Below are 24,695 nucleotides of genomic sequence, written 5' to 3'. Positions count from 1 at the left end.
AATGAAGATGTGTCTATGCGTTACAGGGTGTTATTCCAAGGGAAATTTTGCACAGACATGGGACTTCGGAGAGAAAGAGAGAGAGAGAGAGAGAGAGAGAGAGGGAGGGTTTAATGTCCAACTGACACAAACTAGGTCATTTCGGGACTAATACATGGTTCAATTTTTTTTTTAATTAATTAATTTGCTTAAGCACAGGGTCTTTAGCAGTGGGAGGAAACCGGAGGACCCGGAGAAAACCCATGAGGTTGAACAGGCGACCCAAATCCTTGTCACGTACAACCGAGAAATCGAAACCACGCTAGTTGACTCAATGACAGACCTTGTGATACAGCGCGCAAATGCTAACCATTCGGCCATCCACCCCCATGGGATTTTGGTTTTTTATCCCTTCCGATTTAATATCTTTAATATATTAGTGGGGTACTGTATCCAGCCAAAAACCCACCTTGATTACATGTCTCTTTTAAAATAAAATTTGGTTTCTCAAATATTTGTCAAATATTACAACCTTTTAGGATATCCCTTCACAATTCCATTGTCCGAGTAAAAGTTTAAAAAAAACCTGTTTATTACGTCATTCATGACATCGTTCATGACATCGTGTTTTAATTTGAATAGATCTAAATATATAACCAGGATATAATATTTTTAAATCCATTTAATTATTTATTCATACTTGTGCCAAATGTGGTTAGACACCTTTTATTGTCATATCCTGTAGTGAGAAAAATTGATGTCAATCTCCATTCATGCTCCATCTGTTTAAAATGTTATTTGGTTAGAATTAAATCATAAAAATAAACAGTTTATTAAGTCTGGTTAAATTTTTAGATAAATTTAGCTTATAATATCTAAAACCGAATTCATTTGTATTTTTGTGATGCTAAAAATGGAATACTTCTATTAAATAAATCAGTCTTCTATTACATATAAATGACTATCTTAAGGTGTTTTCTAGTACAAAGTAGGCCATTGACACATCACAATATCCTGAGATTTATTGTGTCCACATGTAAATAAACAAAATGTTGTTTTCTGTGATGAAGAAATATTGACTGTAGCCTTAAAAGCTGGAATTTATTTACACAAATGTACATTCCCGTGCTCTACTTTCAAAACTATGGCAATTGTTCAATTTTGAGGTAATTTTGTTTTTACTTTAATTATAGTGTTTACAAATTTGCAAGAATATTTTTTCAAAAAGTGTGATTATTTGTAGCTATGTTTTAATTTAAAATATCAAATTTAAATTTGCGCAGAAAAAATACAAATTTAAAAGTGTGTTATAGTGAAAATCTTAATTAATATGCTGTTTAGACACTAAATCCAGCTTAACTTTGTTGTCCAATTGTAATACATGTAGTTTAAAAAAACAGTTGTCTACCTGTCTTCAAGACGGCTTTTTTTCAAAAGTTGGTTTATCTTGGTCACCTAAAATACTTAGAATGACGCTCCAGCCGACATTGGGCACAAGCATATTAAGTTAACTTCCAGACAAAAATCTCTAACCAACGAAGTCAAAATAGTTACACTGATTTGGCTTAAATAGTAGGTGTTAATTGTGAATGCTACACTACCCCACCCCTTGACTCAAAACACCATCGTTTTTTAAACCTGCTTATAACATGGCAAAAAAAAAAAACCCACCAATGTCAAAATTATTTGAAAACCTGTCGATGGCAAAAATGGCAAAATTGAGAACTTGTTTATAACTTTAAATCCATCCTATAAGTAAAGGTTAGGCCTAAGTAAAGCTTTTGAGCGCTGGATCCATGGTTTATAGTAGTTTTTAGTTTGTAATAGAATAGTCATTTAAAGGAGCTAAATCACTAATATTTGGGGCCTAGAAATGGACCCAAATGGGTCGCAACACATATAATAATGTAATCTAATTGTATATAAACTGATTTACATTCAATTGTTTCCTTTTTGACTCTATTTCAAATCATTTATGTCAAGCGAAATACAGCATGAGTCTCAACACTATAGCAATTTCTAGTGCCTGGTTATTCCAGTCTATTTAGCATGCTCTCCAGATAAGATATATGGCGTCATCGTTTGACATAAGTTGTTGAATATGTCTAGCCTCGTTCTTTCTGGTCACTTGTTACAAATGACGCTTAAACGCACTATGGTACACGATTCGTGTACCAATGGTAAAATGTTTATTTTGTCTTAAATATTGGATGTCAGAAGCCTGCCTTTTCCTGGTAAGATCACAACATCAATGTTGATTTGAATTGACAAATAATTTGTATTTTCAACTTGTAAGACTTTGGATGATATTGAGTTAGAGACTTAATAGCTACTTTAATGGGGAAGCTTTATAAGTTTCATGACGATTTACTTATCGGCCCTATTGCTGAATGTTTATATAATACAATATGTGGGTAAAATAACACCAGGCCTATATCTTCTTACCTGTTAAATTTATAGTCTTACCTCTTTACAATTACACAATCCAGTTATCTCAGTCATAAGATTGTATATCTGTCTTATTAAAATTTAACTATACATAGCATCAATGCAAATATTGCCTTATCTACACGTACACCTGTTCCATGGTTGATTTACAAAATCAATACTGTAAGAATACTTAATAATTATTAGACCTACAGGCTACACTAACTTGAGTTGAATATTATTATATTATTCTATTATAATATCTATTCTATTTCGTAACGAAATTACTACTAATAATAATAACTACTAATTTCTGTAGTAATAATAATCTTACCTTTACCAATTTGAACAATGTCAACAAAAGACATGGTGTTTACAACATTATGTGAGAAATAATACAGCCACAAGCCATGCCTATTTGGGTTAAAAGTTGCTTAAAACAATCCATCAAATTTAAAGCAATAGTTTTTGTTGACAGTCGACATTTCTTTGCCACATTGTCAGAGCCCGTCAGAGGTCATGGGTCATGGGTTAAAGAGCAGAGGGCATAACCTCTTCCGCCATGCAAGACATCGCCTGATTTCAAGATTTGCATTCTTGTTATAAATATAAGCAACAGAAGAAAATTAGACCATTATTTTAAATGGATAACAACAGTAAGGTCGCTGTTATCACTGGTGGCAACGCGTAAGTACATGAGGATTACGTTTTAGGAATGTTTTCTTAATATTAATTTTAAAGCAAGTGGATTCGAAAGTGCACAATTTTTGTCTCTTAAGAGAAGAGCGAGTAGGCTTGATATTCATGACTATTCTTTGAATTGATATTTAAAGGGAGATAACTACATTTAAGGAACTGGATTCAGACTCCTCTAATACAAATCTTGAATGAGTTGATTTATAATTTCAATTTTGTTTGCAAGAAATATCAATTTCACTCTTCTGTTTCCACAGTGGAATTGGTTTAACAGTAGCAGAGAGATTATTAACAGAACATCCAGGACTTCGATTGTGTTTAGCATGTAGAAACAAAACAAGAGCCCAGGCAGCACTAGATGCGTTACAACTGTCCCACCCAACAGCACAGATATCGATAGTTATCGTGGATACATCTAATATTAAATCAGTATATAATGCTGTCACAGAAATTAAAAAAATGTAAGTACCCTGGTACATATACCTAGTAGAAGTTTTTTAAATTTTATCCCTGACAATTATAAATTTCCCCATTCTTTGGTAGACTGACTCTACTCCGTACTAACATTTTGGCTACAGAGTTTGAATATGTTCTAACAGGAGTTAACTGGTTAAGATTGAAACATGGTAGCCTAAACATGTGCATTAGATTCTTCTTGACAGGACAAGGACAGGACAAGGTGTATGGCATCGGAACACGTCTAAAGAACCTCCAAGGGTGGGTTGATGGCTGAATGGTTAGCGTGTGCGCGCTGTATCATAAGGTCTGTCATTGATTCAATTCACATGGTTTCAATTCCCTAGTTGTATGTGACAAGGAATAGGGTTGCCTGTCCAACCTCGTCTGTTTTCTCTGGGTCCTCTGGTTTCCTCCCACTGCTACTGCTAAAGACCCCTACACGGAAGCGAGTTATTGAAATAAAATTGAACCATATATTAGTCCTGAAATGACCTAGTTTGTGTCACATCACATCAGGTTGAAAGAAGCACAAGTACATTCAGATGTTGTAGTTCTTAAAGTTGAATATTACGGCAATTTGTGCTCACGCCATTTTCTTCGTACTCCTTTGAAATATTGTAGTTCCCCCTTGTCAGTTATGCAGGATGGAGGGCCTGTCAAGGACAGCTGTCTAGTCATTTGGATGGGACAAAAAAATCAAGGTCCTGTGTATACATTGCGGTGCACATAAAAGATTCCTTGGCAGTTGAAATTCGATATAAGAGTAGGCCATAGTGCTACTGACCGGGTAAAATGAAAAAGCCAGTCAAATTTCAACAATTTGTGTAAAATACTTGTAGAACCTTGTGAACCCTCAAACAACGGAAATGTCTTGTAAATAAATGCCCCCAATTATCTACAAAAGAATAAATGTGCGACTACCCTTGTCGACCGCTCGGACGATTTAGCTGCTGTGGGCGTATGTTTCGTTGCCTGGCAACGTACCTTAAGATATTGTTTCAACATACGCTGAGAATTTTTCAATCATGTGGTATCGTTATTATAGGTACAGCCATATAGACTATTTATATTTAAATGCTGGAATTATGCAAGTTGTTGGAGTAGACTGGAATTATTTTTGGAAGACTTTATTTACAAAGTAAGTACCCATATAATAGATGATTAAGATGATGAATTGTCGATGACTGGCAATTGACTGGCAAACCATGGTCATGATCTGGAGATGGCTGGCAGTTGACTGGCGAACCATGGTCATTATATAAAGGGAGAAGGGTTTAATATAGGCTATGCCTGTTCCCCAATCCCTATTCAGATAGAAATCTGAATAAAAATATTGCTTATAAAAAAAAAAAAAAGATGACGGGAAAATGAATGTATAATATAATGTGGGTGTACAGTAACTTATATATATACATATATTATTGAAGACCTCAGGCTTTGCCCATTTTTATACATTCACTATGTCCGTCAGTGTATCAGTTTGCACTTTTTGAACACGCTAGGAGCCACAATTATCATGGGATCTCTTCTAAGCTGAAAACATGTATCGATTTTCAACAATTGGAAGTGTTATTGAATGTATGGTCAGTAGACTCCAACGTCAACACTATAGTGAAGCTTACATATAGGATCTTGTGTTGTCCTTGTATTCAGAGCACTTTTAGAGCATATTATTTTGGAAAATATCAAATCTGTGGCCAATCTGTGTAGCTGCCTGAATGTCTTAACAGTCTGTTGGTGTATGGTTCATTGCCTGTCAACCCTTGTTTTATAATTTAGTCATTATATATTATTAAAATAGTTTCACTCATGCACAACCTGAAGTGCAAATTCTTACACATATAATAGATGTTTGTGACATCACGATAGGAACTGTCAGTTACTGTACGTAGAAAACTACTTTCGTTTTATCGAGGCGACTACAGACACTCTGATAATAAATTTGTTTATTTTTACCAGGAATTTTATTCACATGTTTACAACTGGTGATGGTTTATTGAAGGAACAAGAAGAAATAACCGAGGAAAACCTAGAAAAAGTTTTTACAACTAATGTTTTTGGTCATTTTGTTCTGGTAAGTTTTAAATCTTTATCGTCACTTTTGGGCTGTCTTGGAAGACTCTGGAGATAGACATCTTTGCCAGGATCCCAATCGATACCCTTTTAAAGGGGCATTATGGGTAATTAGATAAAGAGCTGACAGTTTTCTCTATAATAGTTTAAAAATAGATAACGTAAAGAGAATATGCTGAAAATATTAGCTTTTGAATTTTAGGCCTCGGTCATCATTACTAAAGTCGGTACAATAAAAAACGAAGTCTCGATTATCCATTGTGACAGCAAATCATCCATCACAAAATGTATTCAAATCCAGTAAATATCGCAGACTAGCTATGACATCGAAAGTTGATTATGGTCTGGATAAGTTAATTAATGTCTAATTAATAATTTAGATAACATTTCAGACCTAAAGAAATACCTGAAATAGGCGGATTTAGCTCTTGTATAATGTATGTTTAAATGATGAAACTAGTGAAATATAAAAATTTCCATTAGTTATTCACCCTGATGACTTTGCAGAATCTTGTGAAATCAAATGAAATCAGTTGGGGTTTAACGTCCTACTGTTTTGTACCGACTAGGCTAATGACATATGCTATACAGTGTGCTATGAGGGAAGGAAATTTTGCCCAGACAGCAGCAACTAAGGCCTACTCTTATAGCGAATTCCAACTCCCAAAGTTTCTTATATATGTGTATGCCAATGTGTACACGGAACCCTGTTTTTTTGGGTCCATCTGAACAACTATACATTATCCCTTGCGATGCCTTCCGTCCTGCACCACTGACAAAGATTTTACTTTATATTCCCCTAAAGATTCAAAATAGGACTGCTTGAACAAATTAATTAGTTGCTGTAAATGTAGTTTTCACCATTTCTTATTTTAAACAGATTAAAGAGTTAGAGAGTGTGTTGATAAATGGTACCAGACCGTCTCAGATTATCTGGACATCATCCTCTAATGCTCAAAAACATCATTTCAGTTTAGAAAATATACAACATAGAAATGAAAGAGGGTAAGTACATAATAAAATGAAATGGGATTTAACGTCCTACAGCTCTACTGTGTAGGGCTAATGAAGATAGGCATATGCCATACAGTGTGCAAGGAGGGAAATTTTGCCCAGACAGCAGCTCTATGGTCTACTCTTATTTCGAATTCCAACTGTCAAGGGACCTTTTACGTGCACACTAATGTGTAAACAGGATCTTGGTTTATCAGCCCATCCGAAAGACTATACGACATAAATTGTCCCTTGCCAGGCCCCCCGTCTTGCACCACTGACAAGGAGGAACCGCGCTGGAAAATCTTGATGAATTTTCTCGACCAACACAAAACAGGACCTCCAGGTTAGCGAGCCAATGTCTTACTCACCGAGCCACCGTGGCTCCCACTACCATCGGGGTACCAAACATATTCAATTGTGACTGTCGTCATGACCACTCATGAATTACAACATAATTATTGTCATATTTTCATTTCAGGGGTCATTACAGTTCATCAAAATATTCCACAGATTTACTTAGTTTAGCTTTAAATGAGCGTCTGAACAATAAGGTAATTCAACTATTTGCAGTAATCTGAAATTGAATCTAGATTCATCTACGCTGTTAAGCTGCAAATTATGAAGACTTGTTAATTCAAAATGAAATAAACTTCAGACTGCAACCTTAGTCATGGAGTTCTTACACGTCAATCCTATGTTATTATGTGACAAGGATCACTTGCCTAACTTCATTGGTATTCTCTGGGTGCTTGCATTGCCTCTCACAGCTTAAGAACCCTGAACCTCAGTCATTTAGTTCTTACACGTCAATCCTATGTTATTAAGTAAATGCTCGATTCATGGTACAGAACGTCCCGAATTGACAGGATTGCAATCGAGTGACGCGGAATTTAGTCCTGTCACAGTTCTGTCAGTCCCGACTACGGAGGTAGTGTGAGTAGAATCGTGACGTAATTAAATACAACGAATATGTTTCTGCTGCATGGTTGGATGAGATATTTACTTATCCAGTTGACGTATGCATTGTAGCCCGAAATACCCCTTTTCATTTGATTGTCACTATTTTGGGATTGAGAGAATTCAATTCCGGAACGTTCAATGGAGTACCCACAATGTGACAAGGATCACTTGCCTAACTTCATGAGTTTTCTCTGGGTACTTGCGTTCCCTCTCACATCTAAAGGACCCTGTACGCAAGCACTTGTTAAGAACCCTAAACTTAAGTAAGTTAATGAAATATGAAATATATATATATCGGTCGGTCCAGAAATCAACTGCTTATTAGTGTCCAGTGCATGTTAAACATCTTTTTTTTCTCTCTTTGTGTAAATTGGGGGTTGGGTGGCTGAATGGTTAACATGTACACATTGGATAAGAAGGTCTGTCATTGAGTCAAGTGGCATGGTTTCAATTCCCCGCTTGTATGTGACAAGGAGTAGGTCGTATGTTCAACCTCGTGGGTTTTCTTTGGGTCCTCTGGTTTACTCCCGCTGATAAACACCCCTACGCACATGCAAAACAGTCATAATATTGAACCATATGTTAGTCCCGAAATGACTTAGTTTGTCGAGTGGATGTTGAACCCCATCTTTCTCTCTCTCTCTGTTAATTGTTCCATCAAGTATAGTTATATTAACAGAAACATCACTCTATGCAGTATTACTATATATTTGTCAAGTTGTAATTTAGGAATTTAAATGGATAAAATTATTGGTACTATATTTGTAGGGTGTTTATTCCCATGTGACATGTCCAGGTTTAGTGATGACAAATTTAACGTTTGGTATTCTACCATCATGGTTCTGGAATCTGATATTACCTATATTTTGGCTGGTGAGTTCTTACAAATAGACATCGGCCCATCTAATCGTGTTTAATTTCCTAACTGTGCAGTTCACTCAGTAAAAAAACTTGCAGAAAGAGCTCAATATTTTCCTTTAAATAACCCCTCTCCTTTACCAGTACCGGGTTAGATCTATTTGATAAGTCCAATTTCAGGTTTGGTCAAAGGTCATGAGATGTAAACAGGGCTAGCGCTAATCCCAACCCTAATCCTGGACCTAGCCCTAATGTTTATCCTAACCCTAACCTACAATCTCAAAAACAATCAGGTGCTCTAACCTTATTTACATCTCAGCGACCTTGACGATAATTCAGCTGGCCTTAACAAATAGATTTAGCCTTGAACCAGACTGAAGCCTAGTGCCTCAAGATCTATAGGGGTGGTCCCACCAAGGTTTATAATATTTTTGACCCTGTTATAAGCCTTTCTTAAACATCTGTCATCATCCTCGGCTGTGCTCAATTGTGTTTAGAACACACTTTTATCTACCCCTAGTCCTGAGGGTGTGGAGTATTGGGAGAGGCCTCATATGGAATAGCCTGTGACCTCTCTTAATCTAAATACAGCACTGCACTAATCTTATACAAAATGTATCCAAATTTTAAAAAGATGATATTTAGCACATTTTCATAACTGATATTTGAGATTCCATTCGAAGATTTTAAAAACCTTTAATGTCTGATTCTATTTTCAGTTACGTATATTTGTACCTACTATGAATTACGATACATATAATGGTAGTGAAGCTCTAGTAAGTACATTTATCGTCAATAGGTTAAAGACTATAAACATTGAACAGCTATATAAAGCCTACACATTTAAATTTTGTAAGACCAGGTTTGGACTAAAACAATTTTAATTCAGCAATTTGTTTTTGATTTTTGTAATTTTATTTGGAATAAATTTTTTACCATACATTTATTTTTTATGTTCAATAATTTTTATAGGTATGGCTGTCAAAACAGAAGCCTGAATCTTTGGATCCAATGTGTAAATATGTTAGTCACTGTAATTTTATTGGTAAACGATACGTCCATCAGCACAAGGTGAATATTCAAGTATTAAAAAAACCTCACTTGCATCTTTAGGCTGTCAATAATTTCTATGTTTGATACAATCTTCAAGAGGCATGGTTTCGATTCCCCCCTTGTACATGACAAGGAGTAGGGCCACCCGTCCAACCATGTGGGTTTTCTCCAAGTCCTCCAGTTTCCTCTCACTGCTAAAGACTTCTAGGTGCAAGCGAATTATTGGAATAAAATTCAATCATATGTTAGTCACAAAATGACCTAGTTTGTGTCGAGTGGCGTTAAACCCCATTTCTCTCTCTCTCTCTCTCTCTCCATCACCGAGTTGGTCGAGAATGTTCCTGAGCTTGGTTTCCCCTTAGTTGTGTATTAAGGGATTAGGGAGTGGTCTAAAGCCTGTCACTGAGTCAGTGGCCAGGTTTTGATCCCAGGCCTGTATGTGACAAGGAGTAGGGTTAATTGCCCAACCTTGTGGCTTTTCTCTTGGTCCTCTGGTTTCTTCCCACTGCTATAGAAATAAATTTGTACCATTATTATCTCAAAATGACCTAGTTTGTGTTGAGTGGATCTTAACCCCCCCCCCCTCTCTCTCTCTACTGCCTGGCATGTCAAAATGTTGACAGGTTTACATAAATTGGCCCTCATCCAAGCCCACATGTAGACTCCCCCCCCCCTGATCATTAATGTATATATTTTTGTTTCAGTTAAAGATAGATCAAGAGGATGCCAATCAACTTTATAATCAGCTTAATACACTGGAAAACAAATTTCACCAAAAATACAAATCGTAATTAATTTGACATTATTTAAATTATATATTTGTTGTCAATAAATGTTATTGTTATGTAATAGATAATAAATATTTTGGTAGAGATTTTAGTTTTCGGTCCGCGTACCTTCGTTACAGGGTTTAAAATGGAGCTTATCTAATTATTACAACATATCAACGTTAAACCCCATTTCTGTCTCTCGTGTAGAGAAACCTTCATATAGTAAGCTGGTTATTGAATTAAATCCGAATTTAACCCGCAAGTCTTTTTTTTTTTACAAACAATATTTGTATTCATTAAATCTGAATTTGGATTGAGAACAGGCTATACCATCTTTCTGAACCGCATAACTTATAATATACAATAGTCTTTGTTACATGCACAGGAATGTATACATGGGACCTCTATTTTTAGTCCAACCTGAACTACTTCCTGCTCACTGACAATGCTGGCAGCAATCATGAGGAACCGTCTCTGCCATTACCTGGTTCAATCCTGTAATCTCCCAGTTAATGACCCATAGCCTTACTCACTGTTATTGAAATAAAATTGAACCATATGTTAGTCCCAAAATGACCTAGTTTGTGTCGAGTTAAACCCCATTTCTCTCCCTTGTTGAAAAACCATCATAATGTATAAGCTAGTTACTGAATTAATTCAGAATTTAACCAACACGGCCATAACCCAGATCAATCCTGTTATCTCCCATTCTGATTAAAATACAGATCTATTTTTCGTTTTGTTTTTTATACTTTCGATGGCCTACATGAAGATCTGACTGGTTGTAGCGATAGGTCGAGATCATACAAGCAGCATTTGACCTATGATGTCAGACATTTGATTAACCAATCAGCATTGATGCTACTAGTGGATTATCCACAGTTCCGTGCAAAACACGTCTAAAGCCTGCCGTAACAGACTGTGTCATTAGCTATTTGCTGACATCATTCAGAACACGTCAATGATAACAACTCTTCCAGATCCAAGTGTAGTAAAGACAAGTAAAACGAAATTTTGAAACTATAAAAACGAGACGAAATAGGATTGTGTTTTAATCAGATTGGTTATCTCCTGGTTAATAATCCATAGCCTTACTCACTTTGGCTCCCGAGTTGATTATAACTGGTGTCTCATGATCGTGTTTGTGTTTAAAGCTCTGGACAATAAGCAAGCTTCTATATGACATATTCCTGAAGCAATGGCCCGAGAAATCTCTCCCTGGCCCTTGCTGGATTAGCTTCTGATACTTGCGCTTTTGAGGGAGTGTGTCTATTCTTTCCGTTCAATCAAATGTATCCCCAAGCACAGCAACATGACAACCCTTCTTTTAATCAGAGGCCTTCCCTAAAACTTTGGACAGTGATTTAAGGTATTAAAAATGGCTAAAGGGTTGTTTGACTCAAAACAGTATTGTTTACATTATGTCCGTGCTGATAGCCTCGCTTGTCACACAATTAGTTTTTCTGCAATATTCTGCTATGCACTGGTTAATTGGGCATAATAAAATCATGAGTCATGACGTAACGTTATGTAAACATATTTGGTTCAATTTGGAACTCTGTTTGGTATTGTTACGCAGTTAGCTATTTGTTGTTAATCGAACTATTGACCAGTCATAATTTAGAACAAGAATTTACCTTCTTTACAGCAGTGAGTAGTGGGATTAGCTCTAATCAAACAAAACACTGCGAGGAGTATACTAAATGAAGAAAAAACTAGTAAAACTGTGTAGTTTAGCAATTGGAGAGAAAGATAAATGGGATTTAACACCCACTTAATACAGCCTACATCATTTTGGGACTAACATGGTTGACTTGTTTTCGTCAATAATTACCTTTCACAGCTGTGGGAGCAACTTGGAAAACTCCATCAGGTTGGCCAGTCAGCCCTACTCCCTGTTACACACAGCGTGGGATTAAAACCATGCCACATGACTCAATCACAAACCTTATGATCTAAAGTGCGTGCGTCGGACCATTTAGCCACCCACGCCTCCTGACAAGTGGAAGATTTCTGCATACAGTCTACTTAAACACAAGTATAAATTTACTAAACTTAGAAATTTTTTATTTCTATATTTAAATGAACACAGAATGAAGATGATGACATATTTATATATGAATTTTACATACATACATATTTAAGGGCTTAAATCACTGAGCTTTCTCATAAAAACAATTAGTACATGTATTCATATAAGTAGATCATTTCAATTATTGAATATCAATGGGAGGTAACTCTAATGACTTTCATCATGTCACCATGAGCCATGGCAAAGTTTTATGACTTCATGAGAATTTACCTGTTGCATTTAACATCTTTGATTCAATTAAAAAAAAGAAAAAAAGTGGGAGTTTGTGGCCTAAAAGTCGGACATATAAATATGTTGTTATGAATGCATAGAAATACCACTGATATCAACAAGAAAGAAGCAGATCTTCATTTCACTATAAAATCAGAAACTCTAAAACAGAAAACTAAAAGCCAGTACATATATTTCTATGTTTACTACCACTAGGTAGGAGAAACCATATACTAATGTAATTCATTAATTCAGAATACTGTTCTATATTAAGGAATCTCTGTTTGTAAAATGTATATAAATTATTTGCACAACAATAATCCTTAATATTAAATGACATTATATTTTATATATTAAACTATTGCAGGAGTAATAAGGTCTGTTTCCATGTATGGTGTGTTCTCAGGTTGCATGGAAACGATCCTGTTACATGAAAATGGACCCATTGCATTTGCATATTAGAACGACTTTCGCCGACAAAAAACGCACACGGAAATGAAAAACGGACCTAATATATAATAAATGTATTTTTACAATGTAATTTTACTCTATATTAAATTGATAATCATTTCTATCAAGTCAACTGAAAAACAACATTTTTTGAATTATATATTGTCATTTAAAAACTTCAAGCGTATCGTAAATGAATGATTCAAAAATTTTCTTCAAAAATAATTTAACAAAATACTGGTCTAATGACTGGTCTAATGACTATCTGGTCGTTATTAATTTGATGAATATTAATTGTAAATTTTATTTACATATTTATAATTTTACAGTCTGATTAAAATACAGATCTATATTTTGTTTCATTTCTTTATAATTTCAATGGCCTTTACTACATGAAGATCTGACCAGTTGTAGTGGGAGGTCATGTCAGAGGTCATACAAGCGACTTTTGACCCTATGACGTCAGACATTTGATTAACCAATTAGCGTTGATGTTTCTAGTAGAATACCCACAGTTCCCTGCACTGCACGTCAAGAACTCGCTGCAACAGACCGCTTCATTGGCTAATCCCTTACATCAACCATAACGCGGGTTCTTTAAGAAGTCTTAGTAATGAGAAGTAAAATGAATTTTTGAACTATAATAAAAAAACAAATGAAATAGTATCTGTGTTTAAATCAGATTGGTAATTTTATCATTAAAACTTTACAATTTAGATTTTTTTGATCTAACAAATTTACAGCAGTAAAAAAACATGACAGGAAATTAAAATACATGAATAGGTCAACCCAATCACCTCATACAAATGAATAAATGATAAAATGGACACTTAATGGAGTGTTTACGTTAAACCAAATCTTTCAGCCCTTTTTCTTTTTTTCTCCTGTAAAATACAATTTATCAAAAAACCAATAAATAAATGCACAGATGGCAAGTAGGGATATATTACGACAAATGAATTGTAGTGTTGTTGGCCTCATGGGGACACGAATTGGATTAGCCCACACCAAACTAAAAGAAAGTTGATCAAAATTTTCCTTGGAAAATAGTCCCCTCTAAAGCACTTGATTGTACATTTTAGTAAAAGTTATGAAGTAAAAATGAGAATTTTAGGTGACAAGGCATGTGTCAACTTAACAAGAAAATACCTCAATCAAACACCTGCGGTTGGCAACATTATCATGATTCTGGCACCCATCAGTATCAAGAATGACAGAACTGTCACAGAAATATTTCCACCTGTCAATTAAACGTTCCAGAATTGAATTCTGTCAAACCCAAAAATAGTGACAATTGAGTGACAATTGGAGCTAGAACGCATGCGCCGACTGCATGAGCAAATATCTCAACCAACCATGACAGCTGAAACATATTCGTTGTGTTCAATTACATCACGATTCTACTAAAGACACCACATCCGTCGGCAAGACTGACAGAACTGTAACAGGACTGAATTCTGCGTCACTCGATTGCGATTCTGTCAGTTCGGAATGTTCAAGCATCCCCATTGTATCCTCTATGTTTTATAAACTAAGGGGAGTAACTCCTCTTAGAAATGAAATGGGGGTTGAACCACTCTACTGTTCTGCAACGACTGGGCTAATGAAGACAGTCATATGCTTTCATGCCAATGTGCACATAGCACCTTGGTTTGCGTGCCATCCGAATGACTTGACACTGTTCATTGTTAGCCCCCCCTCCCCCCCACATCCTGCACCACCAACAAGGGGAAACTATGACACAATTTAGGCCAAAACCAGGAGTGACCTGATACCGTGTCTTACTCACTGGGGAAGCATGGCTCTCCAACTCCTCTTAGAAATATAACACCAAAATCTACGGACATAGTCTATTTTACTTACTAAATCTTCCACGCTGCCTGTTAATTTACTGGTGGCCGTAGTAACAGTGGTAGTGTTATTAGTTGTAGTAGTTATAGCTGTACCAAATCTTTCTTTTCTTTTTTCTATTCGTGCCTCTTCTTCTAACTTTAAACATGAAAATATTACCAATAAATAAAGAGAGAGAAATGGAGTTTAACATCCACACGACACAAAATAGATCATTTCAGGACTAACATATTTTAAATTCTACTGGTTTTATGAAACTCCTATAAGGGAGTGTTGGAGAGAGAGAGAGAGAGAAATGGGGTTTAACGTCCACTCGACACAAACTAGGTCATTTCGGGACTAACATATGGTTCAATTTTATTTCCATAATTCGCTTGCGCGTAGGGATCTTTAGCTGTGGGAGGAAACCGGAGGACCCGGAGAAAACCCACAAGGTTGGACAGGCGACCCTACTCCTTGTCACGTACAACCGGGGATTCGAAACCACGCCAGTTGACTCAATGACAGACTTTATGATACAGCGCGCGCACGCTAACCATTCAGCCATCCAACCCCCCCATAAGGGAGTGTTGGAGTGCTCCCCACATACTGCATCAATTAAACAGTAAGTGATTATATAAAAAAATGTGGGCGTATAGAAACAATCCAGCAATGAAAACATGATTCTACAACACTTACCTTAGATAGTTTATTTGAAACAACTGTACCAAATCTTTCAGCTCTCTGTTTTAACTTGTCTAAATCACCAGGCTGTTTCAGTAAATCATTAATTATAAATATTAAAACTTTGACACATCCAAAATTTGACACATTCACTATTCAAAATTTGAAACATAAAAAAATGTGACACATTCAAAATTTAAAAAAAAAATTTCATCACAAATGGAGTCGAATTCCACAAAAGCAGCTTAAAACAAGTATGAGCATACTATGGCCCAGACACCGAAAATGACATCATTGCCACCATCATGGAATTGTGACATCCTAATAAAAATTGATGCCTGTCAATCAATGTGTGACTGTCCAAGGAACAAGCATGCCAGGTTTCATGTGGATTGTACTTGAATTGACAGAACCTAGGCTTTAGTTCGAAGAGTGTCGTCGCCAAAAAAAGAGAGAGAGAGAGAGAAATGGGGTTTAACGTCCACTCGACACAAACTAGGTCATTTTGGTACTAACATATGGTTAATTTTATTTCAATAATTAGCTTGTGCGTAGGGGTCTTTAGCAGTGGGAGAAAACTGGAGGACCCGGAGAAAACCCACAAGGTTGGACAGGCGACCCTACTTGTCACATACAACCAGGGAATCCAAACCACAGCAGTTGACTCAATGACAGACTTTATGGTACAGCGTGCAAGTGCTAACCATTCAGCCATCCAACCCCCACCAAAAAAAGAACAGCACGATGAGTATAGTTTTAGGCCCAGTTCCTAATCTCAAAAAATCATTATCATCAATGGAAAAAACACACAAAGTCAAACACCTGACAGAACTCTGATTTTAAGTAGATTAGACCACTACGGCCATTTAAGAGTTTAATAATAAATTAGATGATCGAGACTTAGTCTTGATTGTCAATTACCGTTGCTACGATTAAAAACAGTACACGCTACATTTGTCTAAACTTGAAACTCTCATAACTTTGCAAACAATATAGTAATATTTGACTGAAATTTTCAAAGTATATTCATTTTTCATTATCTATATTTGAACTATTATAGTAAGATTGACTGACTTTCATCTAAATTTTATATAATGTATTTTTAATAAAATCCAACCGATACTGTAGGATAAAATGACGAGATGAAGACATCAGGACTGAATGAGTTTAAACATGTACCTGTACAGGTGTGCTAGCTATTTTTCCTCCTCCACTTTTTGTACTTTCTGCAGGTAAACCAAACCTACAAATACAACAACATTATACAAATATACTCACCTAACTTTCATTTTAAATTTTTTTATAATTACAGATCTGACAGATCGACAAAGATGAACCTTGACTGAAATTGTCAACTAGGTTTTTAACCAATCAGAATCTCTGGTTAATTCAAGGTGAAAGAATCATGCAAAAGCTTATCGTTCTCGCCAACTCCCCAAATTCCAGAGTGGAAGTGCCCGGGAAAAAAATGTCTGAATTTATAGTGATAAGTGACCGTATGTGGTCAGATCTAAATATTAAGGCCACAAAATGTAAACAGGGCTGCTGAGGATGGTGGGTTAGGATTAGGGATAGGACTAGGTCTTGGGTTAGCGCTAGCCCTGTTTACATTTCGTGACTTGATGAAATCTGCAGGTGGTCTTAATATTTAGATCTGACAAGTGGTAAGTTATGAATAACACACTGATCGTTGTGATTATCAAGACACTCATACAACTGAAAAAAAATAAATAAATTTCCCAACAAACCTCTCTGCTCTCAACTTTTTTCTGGCTTCTTCTGATTGAATTCCAAATTTCTCAGCTCGTTTTTTCAATCTCTGTTAATATAAAATTCATTGAAAATTATTACTGACAATAAAAACAACTTAAACAGAATATGGCACAAATATCCTACTCATATACATTATTATACACTCAATAACAGAGGGAGATAGAGAGAGAGAGGGGGTGGGGGGTGTAACGTCCACTCGACACAAAAGAGGTCATTTCGGGACTAACATATGGTTCAATTTTATTTCAATAATTCACTTGTGCGTAGGCCGTAAGGGTCTTTAGCAGTGGGAGGAAACCAGAGGACTCGGGAGAAAACCAACAATTGGACAGGCAACCCCACTACTTGTCACATACAACTGGGGAATCGAAACTAAGCCAGTTGACACAATGACAGACTGTAAAATACAGCGTGCACGCACTAACCATTCGGCCATCCAATCACCCCACTCAATAGCAAACTTCAATGATACAACATAGGAAGTGGTGAGTGGGTGTTCTTGTACATGCACTTAAGACCAAAACTTCTGTCACTTTGTCAAGTGGCTTGGCTTCCATAGGATTTAATGCCTAACGGTATAGGTTTCCCCGTGGATTCTCTGGTTTCCTTTCACTGCTAAAGACCCTTATGTGTAAGCAAATTATCAAAATAAAATTGTACCATATATGTTAATCCCAAAATGGCTTAGTTTCTGTCAAGTGGATGTTAAATGCTCTCTCTTTCTATCCTTAAATTTGAAGCGTCCAACAAAATGCTACAAAATGAGGTTTTGAGCTTTAAATTAAGTTGTTTAAAGTCTGATGTCCATACTCTATGGGTTATAAAGATTTATAATATCCAATACATACCTCTTCTTCAGTCAAACCCCCACCAACAACAACTTTTTTTTCACCAGCTTCCGGTTTATCTGAGTCTCTGCAACAAAAAACAAAAAAAAAGTGGTCACAGCCTATTACACCACAAACCAAAAACTTTTTAAAAGTTTCACAGTAAATTCTGATAAATGACTCATTTCATACTTACATGTATATAATCTCATACATTTGTTTTACATATACTTGTTGTCTGTTTACAGGTATTAATTTTACAGGTATCAATATTTTGTTTACAGGTAACAATAGTTTGTTTACAGGTATCAATAATCTGTTTTACAAGTATCAATAATCTGTTTACAGGTATCAATAGCCTGTTTACAGGTATCAATAATCTGTTTTACAGGTATCAATAATCTGTTTACAGGTATCAATAGCCTGTTTACAGGTATCAATAATCTGTTTTACAGGTATCAATAATCTGTTTACAGGTATCAATAGTCTCTTTTACAGGTATCAATAATCTGTTCTACATATACCAACAGTTTTAATTGTACTAAAAGACTGTGTTCCAAAGAGCAAAGTAGGTATATAGTAATCACAAACAGAACTTACTTTGGACTAAGTGCAATCTTCTTTATTGGAGGTGGTGATAACGTCTTATCTTCTGTTTCCTATAAAAGAAAACCAAACCACATTTTAAAATATCAAACAAATTTTAACTACAATCTAGTCCAATATTAAAATATAACTAATATTTTATGCCCCCCCCCCAACCCCCTAATGTTAAAGAAACACAAGACCCAATCAATATATGATCATGAAAATCAATTATGGTTCATTAGGAAAACGTGGGAACATCAGGATACTGGAGGACAGTTCTTTTCACCAAATTCCCCCCAAAATTCTTCACAAACCTCAAAGCTTCTGTAAAATGTGAAACCCTAGCCTATCTCGTGTAGGCTAATAGTATTACCTGTAACAATTGTAGTCATATTTAAATTACTCACCTCTACATCTTCACCTAAAGTATCTTCTAAGTTTATTTCTTGTTCTGTATCAGATGTATCTTCTGAAAGAGTTAGGTATGTAAAGGTACAATCAACAGTCTAATGGCATCTCAAAAGTTGTAAATGAAGAAAATTATTTTATCAAACATACATTATGCAAGAGCTAAATCTGCTTATTGCAGGTCTTTCTATAGGCCTGAAATGTTATCTAAGTTATTAATTAGACATTAATTAACTTATCCAGACCATAATCAACTCTCTATGTCAACGCTAGCCTGTAATATTTATTGGATTAGGATCAGATTTGCTGCTCAACTTTCATTCATGATTTAAACATGAAATGGATAATCGAGACTATGTTTTGTAGCGTACCGACTTCAGTAATGATGATCAAGGCTAGGCCGAAAATTCAACTCTTGGTTCAGAGTGGATCAATTTGACTAAAATTTTCAGCAAATTCCCTTTCGATTATCTACGTGTAGTTTTTAACTATTATAGTGAGAACTGCCAGCTCTTTATCAAATCTCCCATAATGTATCTTTAATGAATAAAGGGTGTAAAGTTCTAACTCAATATTATCCAGAGTCTTTGATATAACAAAATGAAATTTAACCTCCTACTGTTCTGCTCCGACTGGGAGAATGAAGACAGACACCCGCCATACAGTGTGCTATTAGGGAAATTTTGCCTAGACAGCAGTGCTACGGCCTACTCTTATTTAGAATTCCAACTGTCATGGGATCTTTTATGTGCACACCAATGTGTAAACGTGACCTCGGTTTATCAGCCCATCTGAAATACTATACGACATACGTCGTCCCTTGCCAGGCCCTCCGTCTTGCACCACTGACGAGGAGGAACCACGCTGGAACATTTAGTTGAATTTTCTCAGAATGACTAGACAGCTGTTCTTGTTAGGAACTCCGTCCTGCACCACTGACAAGGGGACACCACGGCGGAAAATTCCGATGAATTTTCTCAGCCAACACCAGAATCGAACCTGCGACCTCCAGACTAGCAAGCCAGTATCTTACTCACTTAGCCACCGTGGCTAGCTTGACATGTCAATAGAGTTGAAACTACTATTCGGATATCCGTTAACGGATACAAAATAAGGTTTATCCTATTCATTTTACTATCCGTTACAGTCTTCTGACATTCTGTATGCTGTATATTTAGCCATTTTTACATCTGATTACTTTGAAATTTTCCCCAATGCTATTGATCACGTACGCAGCTTTGAGCATAAATGTTAATATCACGCGTATTATTTAGCGATAGTAACGAATAAAAATATTAATGCAGTGCAACGAAAACAGTAGTCTAAATAAAAAAAATATTCATTCATTCCTTGCGCTGGTTTACGCTAGATAGAAGCTACTTCATGGGTTTAGGGATACAAGTTGACACTGTGTTTAGACTTCCCGCAATGAAATTTATTCATAACGGCCTAGGTGACGTATATTCTCACTTACTGATTGGTTCAATAGCAGTAGATTATCAGAATGAGGCAAACGACCTTGGCGGAATAAATGTTAGATGTTTTTATTTTACTTTTTTCATTCGTGTTGATTGAGCAAAAATGATAAGTGGGAGAGCCGCGGATTACAGGAGTAGTTATACACAAATTTATCCACCTCATTGATTTTTTTGGATATCATGGATAGTCTTAATAATTGCGGCTAAAGGTAGGCACGTTTTTTTCTTCGCGGCTCAAACAATTTGCAAATCAAAAGTAAGATTTCATACTCAGCATACACAGTTACTCATAAACATTGAAATAAGTAAGAAATTATGAGTATATGAACTTTTGATGTGATTTTGTTCAAGAATTTCACGTTTCCGAATTATCCGAATAGTATTCGGATAGCAAACAAACGTATTCGGATCACAAATCTCGATCCATTTTCAACACTACATAACAAACACAAATTATTGGTCCATTCCAATTAATAGTGATGTTGTTATATTAATGTAAAAATATGGGCTCCTGATATCCAATATTTAATACACAGTATGCTCTCGATCACACTTTGTAATGAGGCGTTGTGTCTTGGTAAATCTGAACAACAGACTTCACAAAAAGTATACAAAACAAATGCCATGTAGGAAAAGACAGATTGGCCAATTCTAACCTTGAAGTTCAAGAGCTTCTTGTAATCTTGTCAATAGTTCAGCTTTAGATCCAGAAACAGCCAGACCTCTATCTTTTAATTCTTTCTTTAGTTCTGTAACCTGAAAAAGAATATATTCATTGGGATTACTTGTGTATTAATCTAATTATACAAAAGTTAATTTAGAAGATTAAACATACATTATGCGAGAGCTAAATCAGCCTATTGAAGGTTTTTTTTCAGACCTGAAACGTTCTATAAACTATTAATTAGACATTTATTAACAACACAAGACTATAATCGACTCTCGATGTCATCTGATATCTCCGATATAAAGTAGATTAGAACGATTTAGCCATACTTTGATATAATCTAAAAATGGTGGAGCTAGACTAAGCTTCGAACAACCATCTTGTCAAACCTTCAAAAGCTAATATCTTTGCTCGCAATGGAGCAATTTGAATTAAATTTTCAATAAATTCATTTGGCATTATCTATTTTCAAACTATTATAGTAAGAATGGCCAGCTCCTAGTCTAAACCTTACATAATGTATCTTTAATATGGTTAATTATAATTAGGCAACCCAGGAAAAGAGATGGCTTTTTCATTGCTTTCCAGTAGATCACTACAATACACAGACCCATATACCAATACTGACAATTGACTTCCTACGTCAAAAAACAAAATATTACAGATGTTAATGTACTGTGATACAACATTAAAAATAAAACAAAATGAAATTAGCATCTGGTTAACTCTTTGTTAATGGAACAATTGAATAATTCTGTGAGTTTTTCAAGAGCTAGAATTTTGGCTGGTATATGGTAGTATTACTACTGGATAAATATTGAGTACATCTTTGTAGGAAAAGGGATGATACATGTTTAACCATGTTCTTTGTCAAATGTGTATAGAAAACTTATAAAAAGGGCAGTGGAAGGATCAAAGTATCCTAGCGGCCCAAGATGCACTATCTGGCTTAGATCATAGTTATTATTTTGAGTGACTTAAAGGGTTAGAACTCTAATCTTTGGAACCTTAAATAGATGAAAATGGGCCTAAAACAAAAGCACATATTAATGTAATGTGAGTGTATATAAAGTGATTTACCATAACAATACTGAAAAGTTTAAACTGAACATTAGTCGTTTACGTTTGCCTGGTCCTTTCTAATTCTACACACTTATTATTATTTTGTCGTTTTTGAATAAGCGAGAGAGAGAGAGAGAAATGGGGTTTAACGTCCACTCGACACAAACTAGGTCATTTCGGGACTAACATATGGTTTAATTTTATTTCAATAATTCGCTTGCGCGTAGGGGTCTTTAACAGTGGGAGGAAACCGGAGAAAACCCACAAGGTTGGACAGGTGACCCTACTCCTTGTCACGTACAACCGGGGATACGAAACCACGCCAGTTGACTCAATGACAGGACTTATGATACCCCGCGCACGTGCTAACCATTCGGCCATCCACCCCCCTTTTGAATAAGCCGTCACTAGGTATTTGTGTAGCATTGTCTTGTTGGATATGTTTTTCTTTGTTCATTATATTTTCATGGTATTACAACATCAACACTGATTTAAATGGACTAATCATGAATTCTAATTCCTGTTTTTAATTTCGAATGGTATGAATAATATTGAGTATGCCCAACTCCTTTAAGTTTTATTGGGTGTTATTTTATTGAATGAGTGCTAGAAATTGTTTGAATGAGAAAAACGAGTTTGAAAGGTTAAAAGAAAGGCCTTAGTTAGTAGTAACAAGAGAACCATGCAGTTTGGGCTAGCCATAGCCTAATAGATTTGTCTCAAATTTTGCAAACAACATTTTGCTACACGACCATAATTATGTTAATGTTTGCATTCAATTTACAACAAGGAAGTGAAGCCACTAAACCAAGGTAAGATAATACAATGTTTGCATTCAATTTACAACAAGGAAGTGAAGCCACTAAACCAAGGTAAGATATTTACAATTACATGGAAATCTGATATAAACATATATTATATTATACTATAATAGATCTGATCTAGCTATAGCCTATAATTTATATGGCGTGCACGTAAAAGATCCCTTGGCAGTTGGAATTCGATATAAGCGTAGGCCGTAGCGCCGCTGCCCGGGCAAAATTTCCCTTATAGCACACTGTATGCCCGTCTTCAATTAGCCCAGGTTAGGTGCAGAAGAGTAGGACGTTAAACCCCATTTCAATTCATTTCATTATAGGCTATTATACTTATAGATCAGATCTATACGACTGCAAGAAGCATAAGTACTGGTACATAAATTATTATTAATCAAGTATGGAAATATATAAAAGAAAAGCATGGAAATCTTGATAGTAATTACTCGATTTCATAGCATGAAATATAAGCCACCACAAACTGATTTAGCAACTGTATTGGGTGAGACACGACTAAATCACCGAAGTAAAGTCACCACAAAGCCAAATACAAGCCTACAAGCAGCACTCAAGAAGTATCCGATAAAAGTTCAAAGCAATTCACTAATTATGAGTCTTTTAAAACCCGTCTTATATTCATTCTTGTCGTGCACTATGTCGTAATTAGATTCACAGCCTCAATTTCACACAATTACCTTTAATTTGGTCAAATCTTCGAGCGTGAGTGCTGTGTCGGCCATCTTGTTCAATGCAGACACCTTTTTTGTTTTCTAGCAGGAAAGAGTTAGGGGACCAGTTATTGATCTGTAAGGGCGCTAAAGAGACGATTAGATTTACAAATGATTACAATGTCTCATCCAGTCTGAGTATCATTTAAAAACTATCATGATAAATTTTACTTTCATAAAAATAATTCGATATTCCATGAATTCACCCACAAATTAGCTTGATTTCTTAGGTGCCGATTTCTCTTACAACTACAGTCCCTGCTGGTTTAACTGATTGACACCCTTTACTTCATATGAGATCCACTTAAAGCATATTCCTGAAGCAATGGCCCGAGAACTCCCTCTCTGGTCATTGCTGGATTGGCTTCTGATACTTGAGCTTTTGAGGGGGGGTCGGGGGTCTATTCTTCCCGTTCAATCAAATCTATCCCAAGTACAGCAACATGGCAGCCCTTCGTTTAATCTGGAGTCTTCCCTAAAACTTTGGACACGCAATTAGTTTTTCTGCAATATTCTGCTATGCACTGGTTCATTGGGGCTATTGGGCATAATAAAATCGCGAGCCATGAAGTAACGTTATGTAAACATATTTGGTCCAATTTGGAGCCCTGTTTAAAGCGTAATGATATTGTTACGCAGTTAGCTATTGGTTGTTAATCGGGCTATTGACCAGTCATAATTTAAATTGGAACAGAAATTTGCTTCCATTACAGCAGTGTTAAGTGGGATTATCTCTAATCAAACGAAACACTGCGAGGAGTACGACTTAAAGAGGCATGTATTACCCTCACCAAGAATTAAATGTAATCATT

General features: G+C 35.8%; 2 protein-coding genes and 1 long non-coding RNA gene across 5 annotated transcripts in view; 1 reads left to right on the top strand and 2 right to left on the bottom strand.

Annotated features, from left to right (window-relative positions):
- Positions 1-2,907, bottom strand: part of LOC126807651 (natural resistance-associated macrophage protein 2) — a 33,644-nt gene extending 30,737 nt beyond the window's left edge. The window contains exon 1 of the mRNA XM_050532393.2: positions 2,741-2,907. The gene's annotated coding sequence lies outside the window, so the exon portion shown is untranslated. The remainder of the gene's footprint in view (positions 1-2,740) is intronic.
- Positions 980-10,373, top strand: LOC126807655 (3-keto-steroid reductase/17-beta-hydroxysteroid dehydrogenase 7). Of its 2 annotated transcripts, none has more exons than XM_050532399.2 (10): positions 980-1,145; positions 3,360-3,563; positions 4,607-4,699; positions 5,521-5,635; positions 6,515-6,639; positions 7,109-7,181; positions 8,359-8,463; positions 9,168-9,224; positions 9,421-9,519; positions 10,206-10,373. In XM_050532399.2, the coding sequence occupies exons 1-10, from the start codon at positions 1,093-1,095 to the stop codon at positions 10,290-10,292; spliced, it is 1,011 nt and encodes a 336-aa protein (XP_050388356.1). In that variant the 5' UTR covers positions 980-1,092; the 3' UTR covers positions 10,293-10,373. The 2 variants fall into 2 exon arrangements, with proteins under 2 accessions (XP_050388356.1, XP_050388357.1); XM_050532400.2 differs by lacking the exon at positions 980-1,145 and adding an exon at positions 2,933-3,093.
- A 1,975-nt stretch (positions 10,374-12,348) lies between these two features.
- LOC126832206 (uncharacterized) lies at positions 12,349-23,936 on the bottom strand. 2 transcript variants are annotated; one of them, XR_007684594.2, is made up of 10 exons: positions 23,851-23,936; positions 21,268-21,367; positions 19,133-19,194; positions 18,738-18,796; positions 18,159-18,225; positions 17,286-17,356; positions 16,717-16,780; positions 15,553-15,624; positions 14,883-15,012; positions 12,349-13,904 (listed from the first exon to the last, which is right to left on the bottom strand). It is a non-coding gene; the product is annotated as an uncharacterized LOC126832206 (long non-coding RNA). The 2 variants fall into 2 exon arrangements; XR_007684593.2 differs by having other exon boundaries at positions 12,350-13,907; positions 14,887-15,012.
- Between the last annotated feature and the right edge of the window lie 759 nt (positions 23,937-24,695).

Source organism: Patella vulgata, chromosome 9 (assembly GCF_932274485.2).
Source record: "Patella vulgata chromosome 9, xgPatVulg1.2, whole genome shotgun sequence".
Classification (NCBI taxonomy): Eukaryota; Metazoa; Mollusca; class Gastropoda; family Patellidae; genus Patella; species Patella vulgata.
This window is presented reverse-complemented; position numbering and strand designations above follow the sequence as displayed.